This window comes from Jaculus jaculus, chromosome 1 (assembly GCF_020740685.1).
Source record: "Jaculus jaculus isolate mJacJac1 chromosome 1, mJacJac1.mat.Y.cur, whole genome shotgun sequence".
NCBI classification, from domain to species: domain Eukaryota; kingdom Metazoa; phylum Chordata; class Mammalia; order Rodentia; family Dipodidae; genus Jaculus; species Jaculus jaculus.
The window spans coordinates 131,741,778-131,769,522 of NC_059102.1; the positions used below are offsets into that span (position 1 = coordinate 131,741,778).

The 27,745-nt window shown below is 50.9% G+C and overlaps 1 protein-coding gene across 5 annotated transcripts; it reads left to right on the top strand.

Annotated features, from left to right (window-relative positions):
* The first annotated feature begins 2,255 nt into the window (after positions 1-2,255).
* On the top strand, positions 2,256-26,771 carry Lhx6 (LIM homeobox 6). Of its 5 annotated transcripts, none has more exons than XM_004662765.3 (10): positions 2,256-2,339; positions 3,521-3,592; positions 3,975-4,157; positions 4,494-4,615; positions 14,020-14,240; positions 16,651-16,751; positions 17,070-17,165; positions 17,336-17,510; positions 20,744-20,847; positions 24,660-24,820. In XM_004662765.3, the coding sequence occupies exons 1-10, from the start codon at positions 2,256-2,258 to the stop codon at positions 24,678-24,680; spliced, it is 1,179 nt and encodes a 392-aa protein (XP_004662822.1). In that variant the 3' UTR covers positions 24,681-24,820. The 5 variants fall into 5 exon arrangements, with proteins under 5 accessions (XP_004662822.1, XP_004662823.1, XP_044997846.1 ...); XM_045141911.1 differs by lacking the exon at positions 2,256-2,339 and adding an exon at positions 3,025-3,204; XM_004662766.2 differs by lacking the exon at positions 20,744-20,847 and having other exon boundaries at positions 24,660-26,771.
* The last annotated feature ends 974 nt before the right edge of the window (positions 26,772-27,745 follow it).

Here is a 27,745-nt window from a genome sequence, read left to right on the forward strand (position 1 = left end):
AAGAGATTCTGCTTCGTGGGATATTGTACAAAGAACATGACAGCCTGGTATGGTGGTGTATGCCTTTAATCCCAGCACTCAGGAAGAAAAGGTAAGAGGACTGCCATGAGATTAAGGCTACCCTAAGACTACATAGTGATTTCCAGGTCAGCCTGGACTAGAAGACCCTACCTCAAAAAACCAAAAACAATAGCAACAATAAAAATCCATGAAATCATGCTTATAAAATGATTAGTTTTTATTTTGTTGTTTTTCTTCTTGGTTTTTCAAGGTAGGGTCTCACTCTAGTCCAGGCTGACCTGGATGGAATTCACTATGTAGTCTCAGGGTGGCCTCAAACTCACAGTGATCCTCCTACCTCTGCTTCCCGAGTGCTGGGATAAAAGACATGCTCCACCACGCTCTGCATGATTGGCATTTTTATGCCTGGCTCAGATTAAATTACCACAGAGTAGTAACTAGAATTATTATGTGCAAAAGAGATATTTAAGGTAGTAATAGTGGTTGAAGGTGCATGTGTGTACAGACATGTGTGCACATCTCATTCACTTTCACATTACAATCAGTTTATTGAGTATAAAAGAATCTTCTCTCTAAATGTTTGTATCAGAAAGCAATAGATTACTGGGAGGCAGGGGCTAGGAGATGCCATCAACTGGGGCTGCTTCTGTGTAGCAGAGCATGTTTATGTCTCTGAGGGATACAGAGGTGGGGTTCTAATACTGTGTTGAAGTAGAGATCCTCTTGTCTGCCTGTGTCTTAGAATGTGCCTGTATGTTGACTCAGACTGACAATTGACAAAACTATATTTGTAGAGGTGTGTGTGCTATTTCTCTATGTGCATGAAGCCTGTATCACCACCTGCAAGGATGTGCGTGTTCATTAGAGGACGTTTTAGTAGTGGATATAAGTTAGATAATGTTAGGAGCTCTGATGGATGTGCACAGTTAGGCACGTTTGGGATGGGTGTTTGCATCTGTAAAAGAGGGCCATTTTGGAGGTGGTAGTATGCGTGATAGGGTACAAGTGGGCTGTTGTGCTGAGTAGAGCTGGATCTAAATCTGAGTGTACATATTTTTTAGAAGAGGATATACCTGTATATAGCTCCCCCCCACCTTAGGTGGTGTGTGTGTGGAGCAGGGGACTGAAGCTGTCATTGTTCACCTGTGTCTGTTAGTATAGAGATCTGTCTTTGAGTTTGAGGGTTCTGTGTTTGAGGGCTGGGTCTCCTATCTAAACACCTGGATCTCTGACTTCCCTCAATTCTCATTATCAGTACAAGCCTGGAGAAGGTGAAGAGTGTGGCTAAGTAAATCCTGAAGGGAAGGTAGTGTCCCAAGCAATTCTTCCCAAGAGAATGCAGAGAACCTACCTTCCCATTCCCTCTAACGCCGGGTAAACCCAAGGCCATTCAGTCCCTGGGAGCTGGTCCAGTCTCTGGTTGTTATGGAACAGAGATAACTGTGCTGAAAGATGAGGGAAAGTGTGGATACCCGCACCTGGAGAAATGATGTGAGTAGGTAACCATTTGCATCAGCATGTACACAAGTGTGCCAGGCTCAGGATTACATCCACCCATATAAGTATGGCTTCATGGGGAGTCCAGCTCTGCAGATGGGCGGACGGTGGGGTCCCTCTCCTATTTTGTGACCCGGGCTGTATAGGAGCGCGGCGGCTGCCCTCGAGGGAGGGGCGGTAGTGAGCACTGTGTGGACTTGTGTCCTCCCGTGTCTTTGTACTGTCTATCAGCGGCTTTGAGTTTCTGTGTGTCTCTGCGTCTGTGTGTGCATGTCTCTGGGTCGCTGCCTCCTTGTGTGTGTCTTGCTCTTCCTTAGCGGGGAGAGGATTGGTCACGCATGACTCATCTTGAACGGAGTGGGGCTCCGGCGGCAGGGCGGCCGCCGCCACAGCTGGAGGGGGAGGAGGAGGAGGAGGAGGGAGAGAAGGAGGACTACCAGAAGGGGGAGGGGGTTCGAGAGGAAGAGGAGGAGGAGGTAGAGGAGGAGGAGGAGGAGGCGACGGCCGGGGCCTCTCCAAGTTTGTCGGGACCTTCTTTGGAGGCAGTGGCGCCCGCCGCAGAAGAGGCCGGGTCTGCTCGTAGGCCGGGGCCAGAGGCTGGGGCTGGGCCGGGGTCCACGGGGCCGGAGCCTCGGCTCTCCTGCTCTCGCGGCGGCCTCTGCCCGGGTTGCGGCCGGGCCCCCCCTGCGCGCGGCTCTGGGCGCTCCTCGCTTGCGGAGCCCGCCACTCCCGGGCCCATGTACTGGAAGCATGAGAGCGCCGCCCCGGCGCTGCCCGAGGGCTGCCGGCTGCCGGCCGAGGGCGGCCCCGCCACCGACCAGGTGAGCGTGCGGGCGGGCCGGAGGGTGAGCGGCCGGGACCGAGCCGGGCTGGCCCGGGGTCTGGGGTGGGGCGAGCGGCCGCAGGGAAGAGGCTGCGGGGGTGCGTCCCGAGGAGTGTGAGAGCGCGCGAGCCCAAGGAGCCGGGCGGGGGTCTCGGAAAAGTGGGAACACATTATGCAAATGTTGGAAGAATTTCTCAAAAAAAAAAAAAAAGCGATTTAGCAAAGACACAGGCGAATCAAGAGTAGGCGAGGCCGGTATTGTCCGTGTGAATAGACGCTGATAGCGCCGAGGCGCCGGGGGCTGTGCGGGCGCTACGCGGAGAATCCCGACGCGGGGCCGGTCCCGGGCGAGCGCGTCGAGGAGCTAGCTGGAGGGTGCCTTGACCTCCTCCGGGACTCTTTTATTTTTTTTAATTCTCTCTCTCTCTCTCCTTTTGGCCTCATTTCACCCCCCCACCTCACCCCCTTTGCTCTGGGGTTCCCTGGCACCGGCCCTCGAAGGGAGCTGGGTTCCGTCTGGGTTATTGCTGCTTCAATTTCGCAGCGCGCGTCGAGCCCACGGGCGGATGCTCCTGGCGCTCGGGATTCTATTTTTCTCAACCACCGCAACCACCAGCCCCCTCTCCTTTTTATTTTCTTTATTTCTGTCTTTTTTTCTCTTTTTTGCATTTTGTGCCTACGGGAGGAGAAGGGAGCGTGGAAGGGGGGGTTGAAGGGAGAAAAAATTCGATTTTTAATTACTACCATTAAAAAATCAAATTTGCAATTCTTTGGGCGGCCTGATGGATCTCACTGATTGACAGTTGGAATTGACACTCTGGCTACCTCTTATCTTGGGCATTCACGACAATTTCTAATTGCAGGTAGTTTGTGTGTGTGCGCGTGTTTTTTTCCCCCCTCAGAGGCTTGGATTGCAAGGGAACTAAGCGATTACTTCAAGAGCCACGGGTTAAGTGCAGGGAGAGGGGGGGAGAGAGGGGAAAAAATCCAATCCAAATTCAAATTGCTTCATTAGAGAGACACCGCTTTTGTGGGGAAGGGCTTTAAATGCCCACTACAAAGTTAGGACTCATTGTTCGGCGCCGGTTTATATAACAGGCGCGGGGAGGCGCTGGGCTGAGGCAGCTCGGAGCCAGTTCTGCAGCCGCCGCCGCCTGCATTCCCTCCCCCCTCCCCCAGGTGATGGCCCAGCCAGGGTCCGGCTGCAAAGCGACCACCCGCTGTCTCGAAGGGACCGCGCCTCCTGCCATGGTGAGTCCGTTCGGCTCTGCCTTCGGCCCTCGGTCCTCCAACAGTATGGTCCTGGGCATCTGGCCCAGTTTTCCGGGCCACCAACCGCTGCCCATGCGCTGGGACACTCCTAGTGGGCGCCGCCCCCCTCTCTGAGCCTCGATTTTTCCAAGCCAGAAATGTGGGCTTTGACTGCTACCCGCACCCAGGATGAGAATGTTAGAAGTTGGGGGCCGTCCCTTCTTTTCCAATAGGCCCTTCCATTCCTGTCTGCCAGCTGAAGGCGCGACATCCCAGACAGATTTCGTTGTCAGTGGGTGCACAAGGGAGCCAGATGTGGGTGTGAGGCAGGGGCAGCTCGGTGCCCAGCTTAGCGCTCTACCGTTTCTCTTCTCCATCACAGGCTCAGTCGGACGCCGAGGCCCTGGCAGGCGCACTGGACAAGGACGAGGGCCAGGCCTCCCCATGCACACCCAGCACACCGTCTGTCTGCTCACCGCCTTCTGCCGCTTCTTCCGTACCGTCTGCGGGCAAGAATATCTGCTCCAGTTGCGGCCTGGAGATCCTGGACCGGTATCTGCTCAAGGTGAGTCAGGGTAGGTGTTGCCTGAGGATTGGTAGGTGTAGCTTGCAAGCCCAGAGGATGGCAGGAAAGCCACGCTGGCGCTGCAATCCACCTTAGTCTGCATCCTAGCTTGGCTGCTGGTGGGTTGCTTTGTACAAGGACGAAGGTCTTCCTGCGCCCCGGTTCCCTGTATTTCTACTTTGTTGAACCTCAGTATTACAGGAGAAAAAAAAAACTAGGGGAGCTACACGCCCCTCCCGAGCTCTGTACCTCTGTCTGCAGATGAGCCCGGAGAGGCTGGGACCGGGCGTGAAAGAGGCCCGCGCTGAACCGACCCCCACCCCTCTCCTCCCCTAGGTCAACAACCTCATCTGGCACGTGCGGTGCCTCGAGTGTTCGGTGTGTCGCACGTCGCTGAGGCAGCAGAACAGTTGCTACATCAAGAACAAGGAAATCTACTGCAAGATGGACTACTTCAGGTAGGCTGCGGCCTCCGGGCCAGCAGTGCGAGCTCAGGCCGGCGTGCGCACGCACACTCAGACGGCTTTTGCAGTGGTGTTCCGACGCGGGAGCCTGGAGGTCCGGAGCGCACGCCCGGCGCGCGCGGCGCGGCGCGGCCCAGCCCGGCCCTCCAGCTCTTGGCCGCTCAAATTCAAGGCCCCCATGCGGTGTGCCAGTGCTGGCAAAGGTTCGGGCCTGTGATCTGCCTCGTTCCCCCGCGGTCTGATGGGTCTTGGTCGCGTTTCTGGCTCCGCCTTGGGTCTGGCCTGAGTCTCAGCTACAATACGCAGCCCTGGTCCTGACTGGTTCGAATTCCAGCCGCCGTCCGGCTACACCAAACTGCGCGCTCGACTTCGGTTTCAACCCTGCTCCGACTCCAGTCGTGCAAGTCCCGGAAGGGACACTAAGCTGAGATCAGCACTCTTGCTCTAGCTCTGTCCGGTGTTCAGTTCTGGGCTCAGATCTGCTCGGATCCCAAGCATCAGCGGCGCATCGGACTCAGGTCCAGATCGTATCCGAGCGTCTCTTACATACTAAGAGCCTCAACTCACGCCGTGGTCGCTCGCATGTTGCATTTCGAGTCCCCGCTCTGCCATCGTCTCCGGCCCAAGCTTTAGCCCATCCTGTGCTTAGGTTCTGGTTCTGGGCAGCCAGACCGTGAAGGGAGAAAAGAGGCCGCCGGGGCCCATAGCGAGCGCCCAGTAAGATTACCACGGGCCGCGCTACGCCCAGTGCCGAGTGAATGCGGGCAGCTCACTGTTGCCGCCAGTCGCGTCCCTGCTAGTCCAAATGTCTCAGCCTCTTGCATGCGCCTTGCTGTCTCATTTGCAGCCTGGTCCTGACCTGGTCGAGGTCACCGCAGTGCCACGGGTGCGGCCATGATCTGCCAGATCCTAGTGGGAGCACGAGCCAGGCCAGACTAGCGGCCCTACAAAGTCCGAGTAGAATGAGTGTGGAATTGGTTCCTGAGTGGGACGCCTACTCCCAAATGCTTTCTCCGGAAGTGAAGAAAGCTGCTCTGGGAATACCTACTCCCACCCCCAACCCACATACATCCTTCCCCTCATAGCCTGGAGAGAGGTCATGGCTCAGTCTTCCTGAGAAGACCCTCCCCACCCCAGAAAGAACAACTGAGGTCAGGGAATGTGGCTATTGGCAATGCATCCCACTCCTCGCTTGAGCCTCAAGGGACTTGGAAAAAGAAGAGTTTTGCGTGTAGGGAGAAGCTGACAGCATTTGAAGCTTGCGGTTCTCCTAGGAAACCATAAGAAGCATAATTGAAGAGGCCAGCTCTTCCTATATGTCATGGGGATGCACACGCCTTGGTGGGGCGGAGGGCTCTGCCCGCTGACCTAGGACTCAGTATGCAAGGAGCATATATAGGTATATGGTCTGGAACCGGAAGTGGTGTGGGGATGTCACTGAGCAGGGTCTGGGTAGAGGGTATGTTCCTTTACAGACAAACACATGATCATTGAGACGTGTGTGTGCGTGCATGTGTGCAAGGTGGTCAGGACAGGAAACAGATCTGGACCAGGATCTAGAAGTGTGACGGTGAGATGAGCTGAGGAGGGTTCTGAAGTCAGTTACTTTCCACTTCCATCTTCTTGTCTTAAAGGGGGCATTCTTGCCTTCCGCTGAGATACGCAGGAATAAAAGGCTGTGGACTGCTGTGTATATAGAGGCATGTTACTTCATGGCATGGTACCAGACTGTGATATCTCCTCCCACTGTCTCATCTGACTCTTAATTTAGCTTGGGCAAGAAATGAAAGTTTTAGGGCTGGAGAGATGACGTAGCGGTTAAGCGCTTGCCTGTGAAGCCTAAGGACCCCGGTTCGAGGCTCGGTTCCCCAGGTCCCACGTTAGCCAGATGCACAAGGGGGCGCACGCGTCTGGAGTTCGTTTGCAGAGGCTGGAAGCCCTGGCGCGCCCATTCTCTCTCCCTCTATCTGCCTTTCTCTCTGTGTCTGTCGCTCTCAAATAAATAAATAAAAATTTAAAAAACAAAAAAAAAAAAAAAAAAAGAAATGAAAGTTTTATATACTCACCTCCTTGTTCTAGGCTCCTGTTGGGGCAGAGACGTGGGGTATAAAAATAAAAATCTAACTGCTTTGAGACACCAGCTAATCAGGGAGCTTGGGAAGCCATTGGATGGTACCTGTGACCTCTCCTGTAGAATAAGGTTAGGCAGGACCAGTTTCCTGGCTCTCCTGGTGACTTGTAAGCCTTACCTGCTTGAACTTCTTCCCCTTTTCTTCAGGCTGGACTGAGCCTCCTTGGTGCTGTGCTTTGCCAGACCTTGATTTTGTCATTTGAAGCCTCCACTGATTCCTCCCATTCCACTGCATTGGAGTACTGGATGGCACCTGCAGTCACCCAGGAGAGAAGCAGGAAATGGAACTCTGTGGAGGCCAGTTGTGACCTTGGGCAATCACTGTATCTCTCTGCTCTGGGTTCTCCCTTTCCAAGATTGTCTCCTTGCTCTGTCAAGGAGTCCACACACTGAGAGGGAGCTATCTCTGTGAAGGCCGTCTACATGCCAGTGGCTATGAATGCTTTCAGTTGCCACCACTGTGATCACTGACTGACAGGGTGAATTCCAGACACAAGCCTGTGATGGCATTTTCCCAGGCAGCTCAAGAAGCAGGACTGGTCTGTCAGGATGAAGCTGGGCCATTTCTGGGATTCAGGTTCTGAGTGCTAATCCTTTTCCAATGATGAGATTTCCAAAACAAAACTAAACCAGATTCCAAGTTAAGAAAAACGGAAGGAATAAAAAGGTCACAATGCCCAGAATAAAGGTGGCTCTTCTGATTGTTTCTCTCCTTGCCAGATCCCCCTGTAGGTAAAGGCTATCTCTGGCAGCCCAATCAGGAACAAAAGTAATAAACCCCACCAAAGGGGTAAGAAAAAGGCAGCAGAGCACTAGGCAAGGAGGATTGTCGGCTGGTGTAGAGAAGCTCCTCCTGGGGAAAGGCTGAATGGTGGCCTGTGAGGGACAGAATTCCCAGCTGAGTTTCTCTAGGCCTCTATTTCCTGAACCTGAGGTCAAAGGTCTGTGGGGACGTGGGCAGGAGAACACTGCCAAAGAGGCTAAGATTGTCCAACAGGGAGAGGGGAGTAGTAAAGAAGAGAGTGACCAATACCTCAAGGAGGGGCCACTTTAGGCTCCCATGATCTCCTGACCTCTGTCCCTGCCCCTTCACAAAGAGGTTCTCCTGGGTTCTAGCTCCTCTCTTGCCTCTTCTTGACACTATTGTGTAGATCTTCCTTCAGTCTTCATCAGCAAAGGCAATGTAGGTAGCCCAAAAATTAGATGTTAGGACAGAAATCTCAGTTCACTTGTGAGGGACATGGTAGAGCTGAAGTGGTCAGGAGGCTCTAAGTCACTCTTGGCTCATTTGCATAGGAAGTAAGGGGTTAGCTTCCCAATGGGAGCCCTTGGCCTGGTTTCTCTAGTCTACTCTTCAAACACAGTACTCACCAGCTTTGATGGGTTCAACCAGATTACCACCTTTCTTTACTCCTTTTTTTTTTTAAAAAACAAGAAAAAAAATCAACAACAGAGAAATGTGATTTCTTTTAATTTCTTTACTGTCCTGTTAGGACCATTCTTTTTTTCTGATTTTTCTAAGTGAAGATAACTTGCAGGGTCGGTGGTGGTGGGGGGTGTTCATTTTGAGTTTTTTTTTTTTCTTTTTGGTTCTTTGAGGTAGGGTCTTACTCTAGCCCAAGGTGACCTGGAATTCACTATGTAGTCTCAGGGTGGTCTTGAACTCATAGCGATCCTCCTATCTCTGCCTCCTGAGTGCTGGGATTAAAGGCATGCATCACCATGCCTGGCTTTGAGGTATTTAAAATTTTTTATTTAGAAGAAAGAGGGAAAATGGATGTGCCTGGGCTTCCATCTACTGTAAATGAACTCCAGACGCATGTGCCACCATGTGCAACTGGCTTACCTGGGTTCTGGGGAGTAGAACTTGGGTGCTTAGGGTTCGCAGACAAGCACCTTAACCACTACGCCATCTCCCCAGCCTGAGGTATTCACATTTCCCTTGCCATCAGCAACCACAGCCCAGGGCAGCTTCCTGTAGCCCCTTCCAGCCTAACTACCTGCAGTCATTGCCTGGCAATTAGGTCACAATGCCTGGAATAAAGCTGGCTTTACTGATTGTTTCTCTCTTTGCCAGGCCTCCAGTAGCATCCTCCAGTTTGCTCAGCCTCCTAGACTATCATGACCACTATATAGTAGAGAATTCTCACATGCTGGAAAAGTGAAAAGTGGCAATGCCCCAGTTCACACAGTGCTTGAGAGCCTAAGAGGGTCAGGGCAGGAGAGAGGCTACCAAACATCAAGAACAGTTAACCTAGGCTGGAGAGGAAGCTTAGTGGTTAAGGCACTTGCTTTTGAAGCCGAGGAACTCAGGTTTGACTCCCCAGTACCCATATAAGCCAGATGCACAAGATGGTACATGTGTCTAGAGCTCATTTGCAGTGGCTGGAGGCCCTGGTGTGCCCATTCTCTCTCTCTCTCTGTTTGTCTCTCTTGCTCAAATAAATATATTTTTAAAAGGAACAGTTAATCCTTTACCTGCTATATCCTGTGTCTCATTTAACCCTTTAGTCCACTTTGTTTTAGGAGTTTATAGAAGGGGAAAATGAAAGACCCAGGGAGGCGCAGTCACATAGCTTATAAGTAATAGGGTTCTGATAAGCCTTCCAGCCACCTGGCTCTACTCTCCTTGCCTCATATTTTCCTCTACTCAATATATGGCAGCCACCTCTTTGGGCCTTGTGGGGTCTTAAGGCCCTCTCCTGCTGGTTCTAAGGTTCCCAGCTAAGTTCACTTGACTTACATAGAGAGCATCTACTGTCTGTCTAATGTGTAATTCTCCTTGGAAGGACAAAGTGACCTCCTCAAAGACCTATTGACTAGTAAGTTTGCCAACACCCACTCACCCTGGTTCCCAGCCCCTTTTTCCTCTGGCAGTGGCACTGGGAGCAAAGGGCTATTGGGGTGGCGGTTTCTAGAAAACCACTGACAGTTAAAGTTCCTGGTTCCCTGCTTGGCTCACAACACTTAGGGCAAGCCTGCAGCCCACTCTGGCCTTCAGCTAGAGCCCAAGCTCTGTCCCTGGGCTTCAGCCCCACCCCCTAGAGCTAGCTCCCGGGGGAGGTTAAGAGCCTGGAAGCAGGCCCCCCACCACGGTGCATAGCTGCCCAGCAGCCTCCAGCTGTTGGGGGACAGATGTTGGGGGAGCTAGGAAAGGAGGGGCCTCAGGCCGGGACCTCCAAGGCTTGGGCCTTCTTAACCTCTTAATTGCTGGCTTTCTTTTCCTGGCTTTTTCTCCTAAGGGTTTTGCCTAGAAGGGAAGGAGGAAAGCAAATAGGATGATCCTTGCTTGCCTCAAGTAGCTCTGGAAGGTGAGCTGTCCTGAGCATATAGAACCCCAAAATGAGCGAATTTCAGTGTTTTTCTTCTTCTTTTTCCCCCAGCACCTGGCTCGCTAGCTTTTTAAGGAACATCAGGACTCCTACCCAGAGCTTCAGTTTCGCCATTCAGAAAGAGGTTTGTTTAGTAAATGTGAGAAGAAACTCTAATGGGCTCATTTCTAGAGCCGCCTTCTTCCAACTACTTATGACTGAGAATTTACTAGCTATCCTGGGGAAGTGGGGCTGGAAAGCTAGCCTGACCTGTTTTAAGGAGGCACAACTTCCTCCACAAAACCACGGTATCCAGTTCTCTCCACCCTCCACTGTGGGTTGGAGTAGAGGGTTCCGCGGTGGGATGCACCCGCTTCTCCTTTTAACAGTTGCGAGGGTTTACAGCTTCCGTTCCACGCACCCCTCTCCACCCTCAAAGCGCCCCAGTCCTTTGCATCTTTGCCTGTGATGCCACGGGAGCCTGGGAAGAGCGCGCGCAAAGATCAGACCTCACCGCGAGACTGTGGGCAGCCGTGGAAGCGCCCCTAAATCCTTTTGGCGCTCTCTTCACAGCCTCTGAACATCCCTTTCTTGAAGTTTCGTTGTTTCTGCTGCCAATTTCGCTGCTTCCGGAATCCGGGCGGCTGGAGCCTCTATCCTGCCTGGGAAGCAGTCTGTGGGCTTGTCAGTGTCAGTCTGTAAAGCTGCTGCTTCGTGCTCTTTATGTGCTGTCCTAGGTGGGGGACACAGTGCAGGGACGCTCGTAAAGCACCCAATCCTGCGTAAGGACATGGCCACTCCTCCGCCGTTGCAGTGCTAGGAGGACGGTTTTGCTTGCGGCGACTGCAAGGGAGGTGGGGCGGGGGGCGCTGGACATCAGGGCTGAAAGGCGCCTGCTTCGGAGCGAGGGGATGGTGACACTGTGACCTACCTGGGTAAGGGACCCGTGGAACTTCGGGCTCCGATGCGGACGGCTTGGTACGGCAGGAAGATAGGGTGCTCAGCGAGACATCCTCCCCAGCCAAGTGGGAGGATCCCGGGTCTCACATTCTGGCGCGTCGCTTGAAGGCGGATGGCTGCTCAGCAGCTCTGGTCTGGCCTAGGAAGACCAGGCCTTGCCAGCTCTGGCTCTTCTCGCTCCCCCAGGATGCACTTTCCCGAAGCCTTGGCCCTGAGTGGAACTGCGGCGCAGTCAGACCAGGCCGCCTTCCCGTTCTTGCTCCCGGGATGCCAGCCACTCCCATCTCCAGCCCCGCTGCTCTTTCTAGGTTCTTTGGGCACCTTGGACGGATCCTCAACTCCTGTCTGTGTTGTCTCGGGTGTCATTTGCTGTCTTTGAACTTCCAACTGCATGTGTGGGGAGGAAAAACCGGAGGAGAGGCTTCAACGAACCTGAGGGGGTGCAATGCATGCGCTGCTCGGGACCTTGGCCCGCAGCAAAGGCTGTGAGTGCTGGCCCCAGAGTCGGAAGCAAACTTAAAGGAAAGCCAGCTTTCCTCCAAAGCCCCGAAAAGGCTTCCCAGACCGGGCTATCACCAGCAGGGGGCTTGGTCCCAGGCCGGAGTAGGGTGGAATTGGGCAAAAAGGTTTCACCTCCTCCCTTTTCTGGAGGATTACTACGGAACCTAGACTGTGTGAGACTCTCCGTGGCGGCTGGCTGAAGGAAGGTCCGGAAGGGCCTGAACCGCTGGCATACAGCACCACCTGAGAACCTAGAGGTGGAGACACGGCCCTTATTCTTCTTGACAGAGTGGGGTTGCCTGTGTGTGCGCGCGACTAGGAGTTGACTTAATGCTCACTCAGTACAAAACCCAACAATTTCATCAACGGTCAATTGCTTGAAGTTGCCACAGCGGGCAAAGCCGCACTGCGCCTAGAGCGGCTTTTTGCTGGGCTCTTTCTCCCAGTCACCTGGAAGTAACTGGTAGTTTCCGAATGCTTCTCCTGGTAGAGGGGGTACCATTCCTGGGGACAGAAACACAAATCTCTTCGAGACACCCATCCTATCTCTAGGAATGACAAGAATGAGTGGAGTGAGCCAAAGAACCGGACATTTAAAAAGTGGTGTGATCAATGCTAAGAGGGAGGCAGGACTCTGGAGGAAGATATGTCCAGGAAAGGAACAGACCGTTAGGGCCCTGGAGATGGGAAATGCTAGAGAGGCAAAAAGACCTGGAAATGACCTTCCATTATGGCTGACTGGGACTCATTCTTGTATCCATGGGGTGGGCGATCATAAAGATCAGGAAGGCAGGTGGTGGGCTTGAAGAAGGTGTGGTCTTTTGGGTTTTATAATCCCCAAGCTTCTTGGGCCAGATCCTGTGGGGAGAGTGGAACTTCCAGACTTTAAGCAAAGCAGGGAATGAGATTCCATGTTTAATGCTGAAAAATGCACTGCTAATTGCAGTGTGGATGATGCTTTGGGAGACCACGACTGGCCAGGGCAGAGACTATCAGTGAGAAGTGCTGACAGGATCCTGGCCTAGGAAGTTGGCAGTGAAGATAAAAGAGATAGATCCTAGAGATACCTGGGAAACACCCTGTAGTGCCTTAGGTTTGGTTAGGTGTGGGCTGAAGGGAGAGGAGTGTAAGATTTTGATGTCCACGTTCCAGGGAGGGATGAGTGGTGGCTCCAGAGACAATATGTGTCAGAAGAAACTGAGGCTGAGAAAGTTGGGCCAGTCGCAGATGAGTTAGCCTTTTAAAGAGCAAAGTTCCTCTGGTGCCCAGGGTCTGACATGCCACAGGGTGGACTAGACTCTGTTGCTTCCTGGAGGAGCTGCCAGTTTGGCAATGGAGGCTGCAGCACCCAAACAACCCGGTACAAAACGAGTAAGGAGAAGGGGAAGAGGCAAAACCAAGGAAAGCAAAAGGAGAAAGGGGACATCTGATGTGGACAGCGTGTTTTTGTCTTTGTAAACATTTAGTACTGGGATGTCATGGGCCTCAGAGTCTGGGACTACTTGGGTTCTTGGTAGACCAAAAAGCACTAAATAAATTGTTGCAATCATTGCTGTGGTCATCTGTGCAGCTCAAGGCAAGGAAAATGAGAAGTCAAAGGAGTTAAACAATTTGTCCAGGGTCACAAAGCCAGTAAATGCATGTCTGTCTACTGGTCCAAGAGACTCCTGGCTTGCTCTGCACCACTAAAGGTATAGCCTTTTCATGTCTGGAGCCAGGCAGGCTGAGGGTTTTATCCCTGTGTGAGATGAGTGACTATATGCAACTTACTCTAGGTCTTAAATTTCCATTTTCCTCCTCTGCAAAGTAAGGTTTCATTCGGATAATCTCTGTAAAACACTTAGAACCTTGCTAGCCACGTGACATTCAAAACTTTCTATTATTAATACTATCATGTTGTTCTAACATTTATGATGTATATTAACGAACATATAAATGTAATTGATCATGATGGACTCTGAAACACCTAGAAAACCACCACTAATAGTAATAATAATAACAACAACAACCACCACCACCACCACCACTCTCCAGCCTAACTTCTTTTTTTAAAATTTTTTTTTTTGGTTTATTTTTATTTATTTATTTGAGAGCAACAGACAGAGAACGAGGCAGAGAGAGAGAGAGAGAGAGAGAATGGGCGCGCCAGGGCTACCAGCCACTGCAAACGAACTCCAGATGCGTGCGCCCCCTTGTGCATCTGGCTAACGTGGGACCTGGGGAACCGAGCCTCGAACCGGGGTCCTTAGGCTTCACAGGCAAGCGCTTAACCGCTAAGCCATCTCTCCAGCCCCAGCCTAACTTCTTGACAGGACTTTAACTGGAAAGAGGGAGGGAGAGAGAGAGAGAGAGTAGATTCAAACATTTGATAAGGTGAGAGCATAGGTCCCGAGGTCAGGAGTCCGCAAAGGCCCCGCGGGCCCTGGGAAATGGACAGGGAGAAAGATCTCTGGTCTAAGCATTGTCATTCCAGTCCCTGCCTCTTTGTCCCGCAGCCGATTTGGGACCAAGTGCGCTCGGTGCGGCAGACAGATCTACGCCAGCGACTGGGTGCGGCGGGCGCGCGGCAACGCCTACCACCTGGCCTGCTTCGCCTGCTTCTCCTGTAAGCGCCAGCTGTCCACGGGAGAGGAATTCGGCCTGGTGGAGGAGAAGGTGCTGTGCCGCATCCATTACGACACCATGATCGAGAACCTCAAGAGAGCCGCGGAGAACGGTACCCAACCCACTCTATCCATCGCCGTGGTCCCAGCCCTTTCCCACTCTTCTTAGCCCTCCTGCAGGTGCCGCCCAGCCCACAAGGCTTGTGAGGCTGGGCAGTCCCTGGAACACCTGGAGGTAGTGTAGGAGTGGGGCTGCATGCCGAGCATGCGCTCTGGCGCTCTGGCTTGACCCCCCCCTCCCCATCAAGTTACTGCTAGTCTCCACAAAGCTGTTAACCTTATATGAAAGTTAAAGGTCACCGTGTCAAAGATAGATGAGCTGATGCATTAATACAGCTGAGGTAACAGTGCAGTGGGAAGTACCCAGTGAACCCTAGAGGACATTGTCATAATGCTGTCTTTGGCCTGCGGGGGGGAGGGGATTTGGGGGGGGGGCGGTGCGGCTAATCCCCTCTTGTTGCCAGAGTCTCCTGGAGAGAGAATGTAGCCTCTACTCTCCAATCCCTATCATGGCAACCTAAACTGGATGCTAAGCATGGCGGTTTCATTCTGGACCAAAGGTTTAAAGGGACTGGTCCCTGAGTCTACAGAGCAGGCAACCAGCTACAAGCCTACAATGCTGACAGATGAGGTTTCTTTTCTTCAGCAGCCCCTCCCCATTTGTGCAAGATAAGATGTGTGTTGGACTAGAGTGATTCCTAACTTGCCTCTGGCTTTGATACTATATTTCTCAAGACACAGAGTCCCAGAGACACAGTCAAGGTCTTCCAGGAATTCAGGGGGATAAGACACAGGAGGAGCTGGGGGATAGCAAGGCCAGTGAAGGCTGAGCTGTGGGCAGAGGGGGTGGTGTGTCCCTGTTTTATAGGCTAGGAAAGAGGCAGACATTATCTGCAGTCTACAACATGCCAAAAGTTATATCTTCTGGGTCTCCAAAGCCCAGGCTTTTAGCTACAATAGCATAGCTACACCACCTCATTCCCATGCTCCATGGTCCCCCTAACCAGACCTCACACAGCCAGGAGGTTGTTAGGATGTGGCTGCCTCTATGTTTCATTTTTTTTCCTACCCAAAAAAAAAAAAAAACACTCTAATCCCTGTCCTGCCTACTTTCCTATGGGACATCAATATCACACAGTGTCTAGCTTACTTTCAGTTCTTCTGGGGGACCATACCGATCACTCTGCCTCAATTTCTAAGCACCACCAGACTGTTGGCTATAACTGCAGCAAGGCTATCATTTCTTCTTGCCAGGATCAGGGCTAAGTGGGTGAGCAAGTGAACTTAGAGTGTAATGGAGTTATCTGTCATGATGGCCAGTCAGTTTGGGATGGAGATCCAGGATTTGCTTTCTACCATGGTTCATCGCTAACTACAAGTTCCTTCCACTTCTGGACCATCAAGAACCACCCTTAGTTTTGGCCTTCCCAGTGACATCCTAGCTCTCACCATGCAGGGGAATGGTAAAGGTTTGGCGTCTCAGGTCTGCCTCAGTGATCAATCCCCACTGTTTATGTACATCTATCATAGCAAAAAGAGAAAAGATAGTTAAAGAGAAGAAGAAAAAGATCATTCCAGAAGGCAGCTTTCATATTTTATTGATAATTTTTCCACTTTTGCCATGCATGTATGTTAGTGTTTGCTGTGATTCTTCTTCAGCATAGGATTTCCTATTAAAAATTACAATAAGTTGTGAGCAGTGGTTATCTCTGAGTAGTGGATTTACTGGTGACTTCCTCCTTCCTTGTGCTTATTAGAATTTTCTGGGATTTTAATAAGAACCACATATTACTTTTGTGTTCAGAAAAATGAAGCATTGAAAGAAAATGGGAATATACCTGGTGGTTACAATCATAGTTGTGAAAGTATTATATAGTGGAAAGAGAAATGTGAAACATATCCCAGTTAATAAGATTAAACCTTGGAGAAGATGACGTGTATTTGTTTTAAAGACTTCAAAAGTTACCGAAATATTCAAAGTAAAACGTTTCCATAATCACACTTCTTGGAAGTTAGCCAACTGCTCACAACTTGGCGTTCTTATAAAATTGGGGTCACAGGTTCTGCAAACCTGCTTGCTTTCTGTCACCACCTGCCTGTGTTTTCCCCCAGATTGGCCCAGTTTAGGACGTCAGCCAGTTTTCAGGCCCTAGTCAAAGGGTTTGGGGCAGGGGCTTTTCTTCTCTAAGCCTGTTTCCTCTCATATAAAGGGTATAATACCACCTCTCCTTAGGGCTGCGTGCTATGTCCACAGCACAATCAAACAGAAGGGTCCAATACAGAGGACACTCAGCAACTAAAGTCCTCACCCCAAAGACTCAGGGACTAGAACCTCGGGGATCCTTGCTCCCAGCCACCTGGGCTCCTGACCCTTCGAGGGACAAGCTCCCCCCACCCCCATCCTTTCCAGGCTGCCATTAGAAGAGATGGGGATGCGTGGTCAGCCGCTTCTGTCGCCCCCAGGGAATGGCCTCACGTTGGAGGGGGCAGTGCCCTCGGAACAGGACAGTCAGCCCAAGCCGGCCAAGCGCGCACGGACGTCCTTCACAGCAGAGCAGTTACAGGTACCCCGGGGGCAAGACACAAAAGAGAGAGAGAGAGAAAGAGGGGTGGGGAGGGAGGGAAAGGGGGAGGGAGAGGGAGAGAGAGAGAGATAGTGAGAGAGAGTAAGAGAGAAATTGATTGAGAGGTGGGGGCGTGGTTGTGGGTGGGGCCTGAGGATGGGCGGGGCCTGCGAGAACCTTCTGGCCTCGCCCCTCTGATTGGACCTGCGGGTGGGCTGTAGCGTGAGGGGGGCGTGGTCTCGGGTCTGGAGCCTCTGATTGGGCGGAGGTCTCGGCGACCTCGGCTCGCGCGCCTCACCGCCCTCCCGCGCCCCGCAGGTTATGCAGGCGCAGTTCGCGCAGGACAACAACCCCGACGCCCAGACGCTGCAGAAGTTGGCGGACATGACGGGTCTCAGCCGCAGGGTCATCCAGGTGAGGCCCGGGGTGGGGCGGGGCTTTGGGGCGAGCCTTGGACCTCGAGGCGGTGCGGGGGTTCGCGGGATGCACGTGGCCGCCTTTCTGAAGGCGGCTCGCCTGCAAGTGGGGCCGGCGGCCTACGACCCCGTCCCGCGAGGCTGACACTGCTGAGATTGTCGTTGCAGGTGTGGTTTCAAAACTGCCGGGCGCGTCATAAAAAGCACACGCCGCAGCACCCAGTGCCGCCCTCCGGGGCGCCCGCGTCCCGCCTCTCCTCCGCCCTGTCCGACGACATCCACTACTCCCCGTTCAGCAGCCCCGAGCGGGCGCGCATGGTCACACTGCACGGCTACATAGAGAGTGAGTGACCGGTACCCCCACCCACCGCGTGCGGGAAAGGGGACACTGAGGCATGCGCGTGGGTGAAGACGTGGGCCCCGAAGTCATTCAGACCTAGGGACTGTGGGATGGGGGTGTCCCTGCCTCCCCTCCGCGCTGCGGGGGACCCTTGGTAGCAGGAACAGTTTAACCATTCCCCAGGGACTAGAGAGGGAGGGAGAGAGAGAGGTGGGCATGGTTCCTGTCTAGTGAGCCTGCGTTCGGGTGGGTGAGACAGCATGGAACAAAAGCCAGACAGATGAGCATCCGGATTTTACTCCGTGATTCCTAAGGAAAGATGCTGAGAGGGAGCGTCCAGAGATGCCGGGGAGGGCGCTGCCTCTAAGCATGTCGGGCTCTTGAAGGGTTGGATCGACTGAGGCACGTGGACTGGGGGAACTGAATGTGGGCAGACGCTGGTCCAGAGGGCTTTGTGGCATGTTGCGTCTGTGGGAGCAGGCCAGTGTGGCAGGACCCCAGGGCTATGGTGCTTTGGACAAAGTACCTAACTTCCTTGAATCTCCATTTCCTCATCTGTAAACTAGAATATGGTTAATATCTTTCAAAGGGCTGTGAGAATTCATTCATGTACTCAGTAAATATACCTTGAATATCTCCTGTGTTCTTTAGTGCCGAAATATAGCAACACAGACAATAAGAGCTGCTGTGCTCCTGGGACTGAGTCCAGTAGAGAGACAAATTCCCAGAGTCAGTCAGATGCGCTCGCGCTTGCCTTCTCTCTCTCTCTCTCTCTCTCTCTCTCTCTCTCTCTCTCTCTCTGTGTGTGTGTGTGTGTCTTTCATTCTCTCTCTCTTCTCCCACTCCACCCCTCCCCCCTTGGAACTTAGGACCTTGTGCATGCTAGGCAAGTGTTATACCACAAAGCTCTTAGAGACTGTCAGTTCCTTAAGCAGGAAGGGCAAACCTGTGGGTGAACAGTGAGCGCTGAGAGGGGGGATGTAGGGCGTGCTATGGTGAAGTGACCTTGTAGCAGGAACCTAGAGTAGTGAGGGGGTAGCCTCCCACATTTCTGAAGGATTAGCAGTCATCGAATCTGCTACTGAGCAAATGCTTTTCACATATCTCTCTTTCCTTTCGGGTTATTTCCTTGAAGCTGGGCATGACAAAAAAAAAAAAAAAAAAAAAGAATGATTACCGCAACACACAAGACCCACACACACCCCTGCAGTAGCCTCAACTAAAGATAGGAAAGAAGAGAGGCCAAACTGCTGCTCACAGAGCACCTGGCATGTGTCACAGTATTACCTGAGTCTCTCATGTCACAGATTGCTGCCTATTGAATACATGAGGAAACTAAGAGCCCATTGTAAGTTACTGGGAGCCAGAGATTCCTTAATGACTGACTGTGGGCTTTGATGTAACTGTCACACTTCACAAAGCATCCTTGCAGCTTACCAGTTGTGTCATACTGGGCAAGCTTCTTTGCTTCGCTTCTTGGAATATCAGTTCCTTCATTTGTAAAAACAAACTGCAGTAAAGGGTTCCTCTTCTCAGTCAGTGTTTCGAGCAGCACACAAAACAATGTTTAAAATCTCCAACATTTAGCAAGTTCGAGAAAGCTGTGAATAGTGTTAAGAGAAGACCCGAGGGGAAAAAATGTATTTCTACTTTGCAGTTATCTAAACTCATTGGATCCCGAGTTTCCCAGAGCCTCAAAACTTAGAATCTGATAAAAAGCCTTGGTACCATACTCCAGAAAATGTGCAGACCTATAGTTATTTGAGTAATTAGAAGCTGTTCATGAGTCCTTGAATACCCAGGGAGTTAAGAATCCACAATTAAATAAAACTGCTTTATTCTACTGCTTTCTGAACTATTGTTCAGAAAGGTACAGTGACTTGTCTCAAATTACCTGTCAGTTCTAAGTTTCATTATAGGCTTTCTCTGTGTCAAAAAAAAAAAAACAAAAAAACCCAAAAAAACAAAAAACAAAAAAACAGGAAGTCTAGAGGAGAGACAGGCAAAGGATTTCCCTACTATAATGGTAAACAGGCTAAAATGTGAAAGACTTGGATCAAATACAAAGAGGGCCTTTGCCCAACAGTTTTAAACATTAGACTATGATATGGAACTTGGTTCAACAAATATTTAAAGAGTACCTTCTAGAGGCTTGGAGATGGTTCAGTCAGTAAAGTGCTTGCAAGCATGAGGACCTGACTATTATGGGTCCCCAGCACCCAGTAAAATGCTGTATGTGGTGTGGACCTATGATCTTAGTACTGGGAAGGCAGAAGCAGGAGGAAAAGGGTTTGCTGGATTAATTGGTGAACTTAAGAACAATGAGAGAAGAGACCTTGTCTAAGAAAATGACTTGACTCAGGTGGAGAGTGATGGAGGAAGACACCCACCTTCGCCTCCACATGAACATACAACCCATACACATATGAGCACATATACATGCATGAATACCACACACATGCATACACATACAAAGAGTACCTCCTTTTTTGTTTTGTTTTGTTTTTTGAGGTATGGTCTTGCTCTGGCCCAGGCTGACCTGGAATTCACTATGTAGTCTCAGGGTGGCCTTAAACTCACAGTGATCCTCCTATCTCTGCCTCTCAAGTGCTGGGATTAAAGACATGGGCCACCATGCCCAGCCCCAAAAGAGTACCTTTTAGATGCCATGCCTCATCCTTCATACTAGAAATCCACAAAGATCTAGAATCTGGAAAACAAAAATTCCTACCTTCACAGAGCTTGCATTCTAGTTGGCAAAGACAAATTATCAAATAAAGAATGAAAATCTATGTAAGTTAGATGATTCAGCTTAAGGAAAAAGAAGCAAAGCTGGGAAAGAGAACCAGGAGAAGGGTGGCTGCTGGTGTTGGGTTACCATTGTGAACAATGTAGCGGTGCTCAAGATGAGAGTCTTTGGTGATACCACAGAGGTCAGAATGTGCTGGGAAGGATCTGAACTGGCAGATACTCTGCCTTGCTTGCAGGAGGGGCTCAATACCTATTCAGGTTGGTGCTTGTATCAGAGAGGTGGACAGTTATGCCTAGTAACCACAGCACTTACAAAGTTCTTCACAACCAACCAACTTCACATCTCGCCTAGAGCCACCCAGGTAGCAAGTGGCAGAAATGATACTCTGGGATAGTGATCAGGGCTCCAGCTTGCAGAGCATGGGGCAGGTGGGATCCTCTGTGGAGTCTGGGGGATGGGCTCCAAGGCATCCTTTCATCCACAGGTCAGGTACAGTGCGGGCAGGTGCACTGCCGACTGCCTTACACCGCGCCCCCTGTCCACCTCAAGGCCGATATGGATGGGCCACTCTCCAACCGGGGTGAGAAGGTAAATGGAGCCTGCCTGGGTCTGGTGGGTTAGAGCCTTCCTATTGAGGATGGGTTTTTGGCAACATTCCCATTGCTGAATGGGAACCATGCCATTTTGTGGCAGACCACTCAGGCCCTTACTGAACCCCAAGACACCAGAGTAACTGTGGGTGTGTTCCATGTACCTGGTTGTTTTGAAGCCTTCTTTGTAGTCCCTTACTCTCCAGTCTCAGGCAGTGAGGCCTGCTGGTTTTCAGACTTTGAATTTACTCATGCTTTCAGGTTTGGAGGAGGTTTCTTCCCCCCTCCCCCATCTCACTGACTTCTTCCTTTCCTTCTGTTAACTCCTGTTGGTAGTGACTATCCAGAGCTGGTGGGTCTCAGAGAGAGTAGACACTATGTTACCAAGGTCAACTGGAAGGGCCTCCTGTATCTTGCTGCTTCAGTTTTCAGTGCTGAATATCCCAGAGGGAGCCTGGATGCCACCCACACAAGTGGCTTTGAGCATGCGTTATCTGCTGTTTTCCATCTAGCACATGGAAGTAGCTGGAGCTGCTCTGGGTAAAACCAGGAGCATGTAAAAACCTTATCTCCTCCTCAGTTCTGAGATCCCTCAAAACCATGGCTTCACGTCTGTCCCTTATTTCAGAGGTGGGGAAATAGAGGTCCAGGTAGCTCAAGGTCAGAGCCTGGAGGAGGACCTGTACATTTGTTTAGTCATCTGTTCATTTCTCCAGACAGGAGCCCAGAGCTTAGTTAGGTATGGTTCTGAGGAGGCCATAGTCCAGAGGAGATATGGCTCCCAGCAGTTCCAGTACCGTGTGCCCAAACTGGGATGGAGGACAAGGATGGGGTGGGAGTGCAGAGGACAGGCATACAACAGACTTCCCAGAGGAAGGCAGTCCTGACCCAGGTGCATCCATGGGAAGGCAAGTGCCACCCTACTCTCAGGGAACTCAGCTATTTGATGTCACTGCCATCTAGGCTTGAGAAAGAAAATGGTAAGAAACAGGGCCCTGGTTATGCTAGGTGGAAGATTTGGACTTTACTAGGCAATATGTGTGTGAGGTGGGGTGTCTGGAAGGGCCTTGCAGAAAAGTTACTGTGGTGATCCTCAGAGAGTCTGGTGTAGGGGGGTTTGGGGGGAGTTGCATGGTCAGCAGGAAACTCAGTAGTGGGCTAGCAGACACACTCATGCGCGCTCATGCACACAGCACTTTATAGCTAGAGGGGTCTTCAGAGGTTCTCCAGTCCAGCAGATCTTGATCTTGTTATGCCTTGAAATTCCTTGGGAAGACTGGAAAGATATGGACTCCTAAGCCAGAGAGTCTGCCTGCAGGTGGGGCAAGGAATCAGCATGTGTAATCTATAGCCTTTAGTCTTCTGATGGGCAGCTAGTTTGGGAAACAGTTCCTCAGGGTCATTCCTCTGCCTGTGCTCCTGCCCGAGACCTGTTGTATGTGGGCCTCTCTCTGAGGTGGACACCACGGGGAAAGTCTAGAAATGGAGCTACAGATAGCCTAGCTAGACAGATGTAGTCACAAGTAAATGGTAGTGCTCCACACATGAATCTGATGTGTGTGAGCACACCTGAGGAAGGTCCCCTCTGAGACTGTCACATTCACAGTTAAGAACTCCTCCTCTGCTAGTGATTGGCACTTTTATGCATCTTGTCTGGTATCCACCTCTCAGCCAGCTCTGGTGTGGATGTGGTCTTCCTCATTTTAAAGATTAAAAAAGACAGGTTCTGAGAGAGGTCACAATTTTTCCAGGGGAGTGATAAGTCTGTTAGAATCTGAAGTGTGCACAGTTCAGTCATTGCTTCTGTGCAGCATCTCACAGTTTGCACAGTGCAAACGGCTTGCATCCTCCAGTCTCCCTAAGGTCGAGCATGACAATCTCTGTTTTAATCCAGAAGAGACTAAGGTTCTGAGGGAATGTTAGCTCATCCAGGGTCATACTGAGTGTGGGCAGAGCTGATCTCGATTTTAGGACCACCCCTTCTCCTGGGTAGAGACCTGGCACTGGGGCTGCAGAAGGGAGCCTACCTGATCCCTTTCTTGCAGGCGCTTGGTCATGGACAGCTACACTGTAGAGCAATGGGGCGGATGGACGGGAACAGGGAGTGATGAGCTTGCGGCAGAACTTGAGGATGGCATTCTCGTCTGAGAAAACAGCAATTATAAAGGGGCAGGAGCATAAGGGAGCCTGGCCTTGAGAGTCTGGAGCATCCAGTGTGCTTGAGATCCAGGGTAAGGGTAGCTAATGGAGACCACATCCTGAAAAGCCTGGTCCATAGAGTGAGGGGCTTGGGCATTGTGTGCAGAAGCTGGGAGGCCTTGGAAGTGCACAGAGCTGGCCTCAGCACTTGGAGGGTAGCCCTTGTCTCCCAGTTGCTCAGCTGAGTTATGGTTCTGTCTGGCTCAGTCTAAGAAATGAGCCAGATTGGGTGCTAGCAGCTTTGGCTCTAGCTTCCTGGCCTCTGGGTTTTTTTGCAGAGCCAGAATTCTCTTACTGGGCTGCGTTCTCAGCGTTATATCCAGAAGATCTGCAGCACAATGTGTCTCCTCCTTCATGACCTTCTACCTTCTCACTGTCAGGCCTTCCTGCCAGCTCCCAGGAACTTTGCCAGCTACATCTGGTGAAGCCTTTGAGGCTTGGTGGGTACAGAGTATGGGCTGAGCAGATAGCAGATGACAGTTTGGGCTTTCTCTTAAGTCCCTCTGGCCTGAGCCAGCCTAGTTGTGTGGAGACCCACTGTTCCCTGGGACTAGACCCTGGAGTCACATCTAAACCAGCACTGACCTAGCTGGGAGAACAGTGTCCTGAACATTCTTGAGAGGAGTTTCCTGTCTTGATGGCAATATCATTTGGCCACACGCACCTATGAGTTTCTAGAATCACATCGCTTCCTAGTCATATACTCTGATCCCAAAGCTTTAATACTGGATTCTTAGACATCAAGACCACGCTGTCGTTGGTAATGTGGAGAAAATGAGAATCATTGGAGGGGTAGGACCTGACCAGGTCATTTCTTTTGAGTGACCTCTTAATAAGAGGAGGTATTCTTTAGGCCAGAGGGAATCAGTGCCCAAGGTTGGGTGAGGAATGCAGTGACAGCTCTGGAGTAAGGCAACTCTGAGCCCCAGATCTGTCACCTCCACCCTCTAAGACATTGAAGTACAAGTAGCTTCTTGGGACTTCAATTTCTGTATCTGAAAAGTGGGGATAATAATAGTTTCCACCCACCTAGATTGCTGTAGATACTTAAGACAGTGATATGTGTGAAGAGTCTCATAGGGCCCAGTGTAGAGAAAGTGCTCCCTAAGTGGTATCTATTGATATCACTTCAGTAGTCCTACTTTATTCATGGAGGATGTCTTCCCAAGCCTCCAGTAGATGCCTAAAACCATGGCTAGTACTAAACCCTACATATGCATGCCTGCAATACAGCTTAATTTATAATTAGGCACAGTTAGAGTTATCAAGGGTAACTAATGACAAAATAGAATAATTACAACAATATACAGTAGTGACAATTACGTGAATGTTCACAGCAGTGCAGTAGACTTTGCAGCTGCTGTTGTATCCACTGAATCCTCCCTGATCTGAGAGCTTTCACCTTCCCTGTTTACAGATGAGGAAACAGGCTCAGAGAAGGGAAGGGACGTGAGATGTCCAAGCTCTTATGGGAAGTAAACTGAGAGCCGGAATTTAAACCCAGATTTAGGCTCTGAGCCCACCCTTGTTCTCCATGCCTTTGAGATCCCGTGGGGCTACTGTGTGGAGAAGGAACCCAGCTCAGTTACCTCCTTTGCCATCCTCTTGCAGGTCATCCTTTTTCAGTACTAACGCTGCCAGCACTTGCGCATCTGTCCATGGGCACTGCACAGCTGCCCCTCAGCCGTTGAGATCCAGTGTCCAGCTGTGGCCAGGAATTCGCTGCCTCTGCATCCACCCCCACCCACTGTCTTACCCTCAGCCAGCGTGGCCCCTCAGGCCTGGTCTTTTCCTCTCCTGCTGAGAACCAGAACCTTCCAGGAGCAACACAGAATCCTCCTCCTGGAAGGCAGAGCTCCCTGAAATGTGGAATCAGGATGAAAACAAACAGCCTATTTTTCCCATTTAAACAGGAGTCATCTTCAACTTGTCGATTACAATAGTAAAAGGCGAATTGAATCGTGAGACACTCCGACAGCCTCCTAATTTACAGGTTTTCTTCTCCCCATATTGGCCTTTATTTACTACTTCCCTGGAACCATCTCTGAACTCAGAATAGCTGACAACCCCCAATATTATCCACTCTGTTGCTTTTGTCTGGAAAACTACAGTGTTTGTGGATGTCCCCGAAGGAAAGCTGTGTTATAATTTTATCATTTCCATCTGTCTGGTTATGTCAAGTTAATTCAGAAAGAAGAGACACTGACCAACCCTGAGAGGCCCAATAGGACAGAGATGGAGCCCTGCCCAGACCAAGAGACAGAGGGACAGGCAGGGATGGGGGCAGACACCCCCATTGGCTTGGAGGAGAGGGACATGGCACACTGGACTCGGAGAGAGGTGCCAGCTATTTCATGGAGAGGAAAGAGAGAGCTTGGATGAGACAAAATTAACATATCTAACACCTAACATGCAGGAATTGTGACAGAGGTGGGGGTCGACCTATGTGGTGAATGTTTGGGCAGGCTAGAGTTGGAAACCCTTGTTGGATACTTGTTCAGTCCTTATCGGAGGGCCTGGGCCAGTCTTCTCTGAGGAGAAGCCTTCATGTGGGAGGAAGGAACAGAGCCCAGTGAAATGGCAGCCAGAATGTTAGTTCTGATTCATCCCTAAGCAGAGACAGGTGTCCATGGCCTAGGTGAGTATGCCAGACCCAAGATTCTAGTGGGCACCTCTGCAATTCCCCACCACCCTGACCAGACCCATCTCCATCCAGTCCTGAGACCTAGCACTGCAAGCACCCCAGCCTTCTGCAGCTCTCCCACCCCAAACAGAAGGGCTTGGGTTATATGGGACTGTGATTCATGTGTTTAGGGGCTGCCCATTTATCCCAAACTTATTCTATAATTCTAAAACTACTCGGTGGCATTTCTCACCAGAGGCTGCTAGTAAGCATATTTTAGCTAAAAGCTTCCTTCCTGCCTTTGGAAGGAGACTCCAGACCAGGGAAAGTCAGTTCACAGACATGATACAGATACAGCTGCCTGTTTCTGCTTCACTCACGGCAGACATTGCTAATTGATTGCAGGATTCTATCTCACTGAGTTTGGATTAGGTTTCAGAATGAATATACTTAAAGGTGGCATATAAATAAGAACCTCTGTGCTATTTGCTCTGGTACCCAGAGAAGGGTTAGGCACGGGTAAAGCCCAGGATGGGAACTTGCACCTTCTCCCTTCCAAAGATGTCATGGCTGACAGAACAAAGAAAAGTCACCACCCAGAATACTGTGTGGCTCAGTTCAAAAGTCATCCAGTGCTCTGCTAGGCACTGACATGAACAGGAAGAACCTGGGCCTGATCCCTGGCCTTTGGAAACTTGGACCTTTCCTTTGATTTTTGCTCCTAACAATCAAAAGCCCCAGTGGCAACCATGTGGTAAGTGACCAGCTGAGCCCTGCCCAGGGTCACCCAGTACCCACTCTGCCTTGAGCCTTCCCCCAGGGTCTAGTCCTCGTGTGGATCACGTGGCCATAGCATGTTGCAGTTCTAATGTCTCCACTATCTTATTAAAGGCCTGGGCATGTACAGGCTGTCGAGACTATTTATTTGAATACAAAAAAGGGGGAAACACACACACACACACAGAAAAATTGTAAGCACTTTTTTTGTAAAACCAATGTCTGTTTTGTTACATACCTTTCATGTTGTGCTTTGTAAATGTCTTATTTGTGTAATAAATAAAGTTAATGCAAGTAGAAAGTGCTGGCACTTAAATCCAGAATGTGATGGAATTCCATTTCTTTCTTGCTCTCTGGTTAGAGGCTTGGGTCCCTGGCTTCCAGAATCTCCAGACTGTTGAACAGTTCAGTACTAGGAGGCTGGCACCGTTTCCCAGGTAGAGGACTGTGCCCTGCACAAGCACAGTGATGGGTTTCCTCTGTTACGTATTGCATCACTCCTGTGTGTTAGCTACTTTGTAGGAAGTCGGGCTGGTTGCTGACCACTCTTCTGTTCTCTGAACATCAGCTCTCTACTGGGTCCTGTGCTGCTCTGCAGACTCAGAAGGGTCCAGGCCTACCCTGCCCCAGAGAAGCTCTCAGTGTGGCCAGTGCTGTAAGCAGATAACCCTCCAGCTTTCTGGAGGCATTTGACCTGGATCTTTTCAAATGAAAGTTCACAAAATAGGTAAGAAAAGGGTGTTGGGGAAGAAGGATAGAGAAGGGGCCTATGGGGACAATGGGGAAGGATTAAATAAGGGCTCTGGCTTTAGCCCAAGACAGGCTCTGTAATGGCTTTGCCAGGTTCCAGGGTGCCACATACTCTGGAGGATGCGTGAGTGCATCTTCCTGGTGCTTGTCTAATTTGTTCATCCATAGACTTGTTCAAGCCAGAGTGCCTGGTGAGAGTAGAACTGCTTGCTTTGTAAAACCTGCATGACAGTCCACATGTGGCACACATGGTCACTGACTATAGGGCTTCCCTCAGTTTTTATTACCCCTGTTCATGACTCCTATTTCTACCTCTTTCCCTCTCCTCTTCCATATGTCATCTCTGTGTGTGTGTGTGTGTGTGTGTGTGTGTGTGTTTGAAGATGTATCAGTTTAGTGCATTGTGTGCATTACATGTTCATATGTTCAGTTTAGGAGCTCTGGTGGACCTTAACCCTATCAGTTTACTGGGGTGAATAGCACCTCAGAGGTGAGAGGTGATTCCGCCAGGGTCTACTCCATGGTGCAGTCGAGGAGCTGAGACCTT

Coding starts and splice junctions, on each gene's coding strand:
- Lhx6 (XM_004662765.3), top strand. CDS start 2,256: ATGTACTGGAAGCATGAGAGCGCCGCCCCGGCGCTGCCCGAGGGCTGC. Junction 2,340..3,520: donor GCGGCCCCGCCACCGACCAG/GTGAGCGTGCGG, acceptor CCCCTCCCCCAG/GTGATGGCCCAGCCAGGGTC. Junction 14,241..16,650: donor CAAGAGAGCCGCGGAGAACG/GTACCCAACCCA, acceptor TGTCGCCCCCAG/GGAATGGCCTCACGTTGGAG.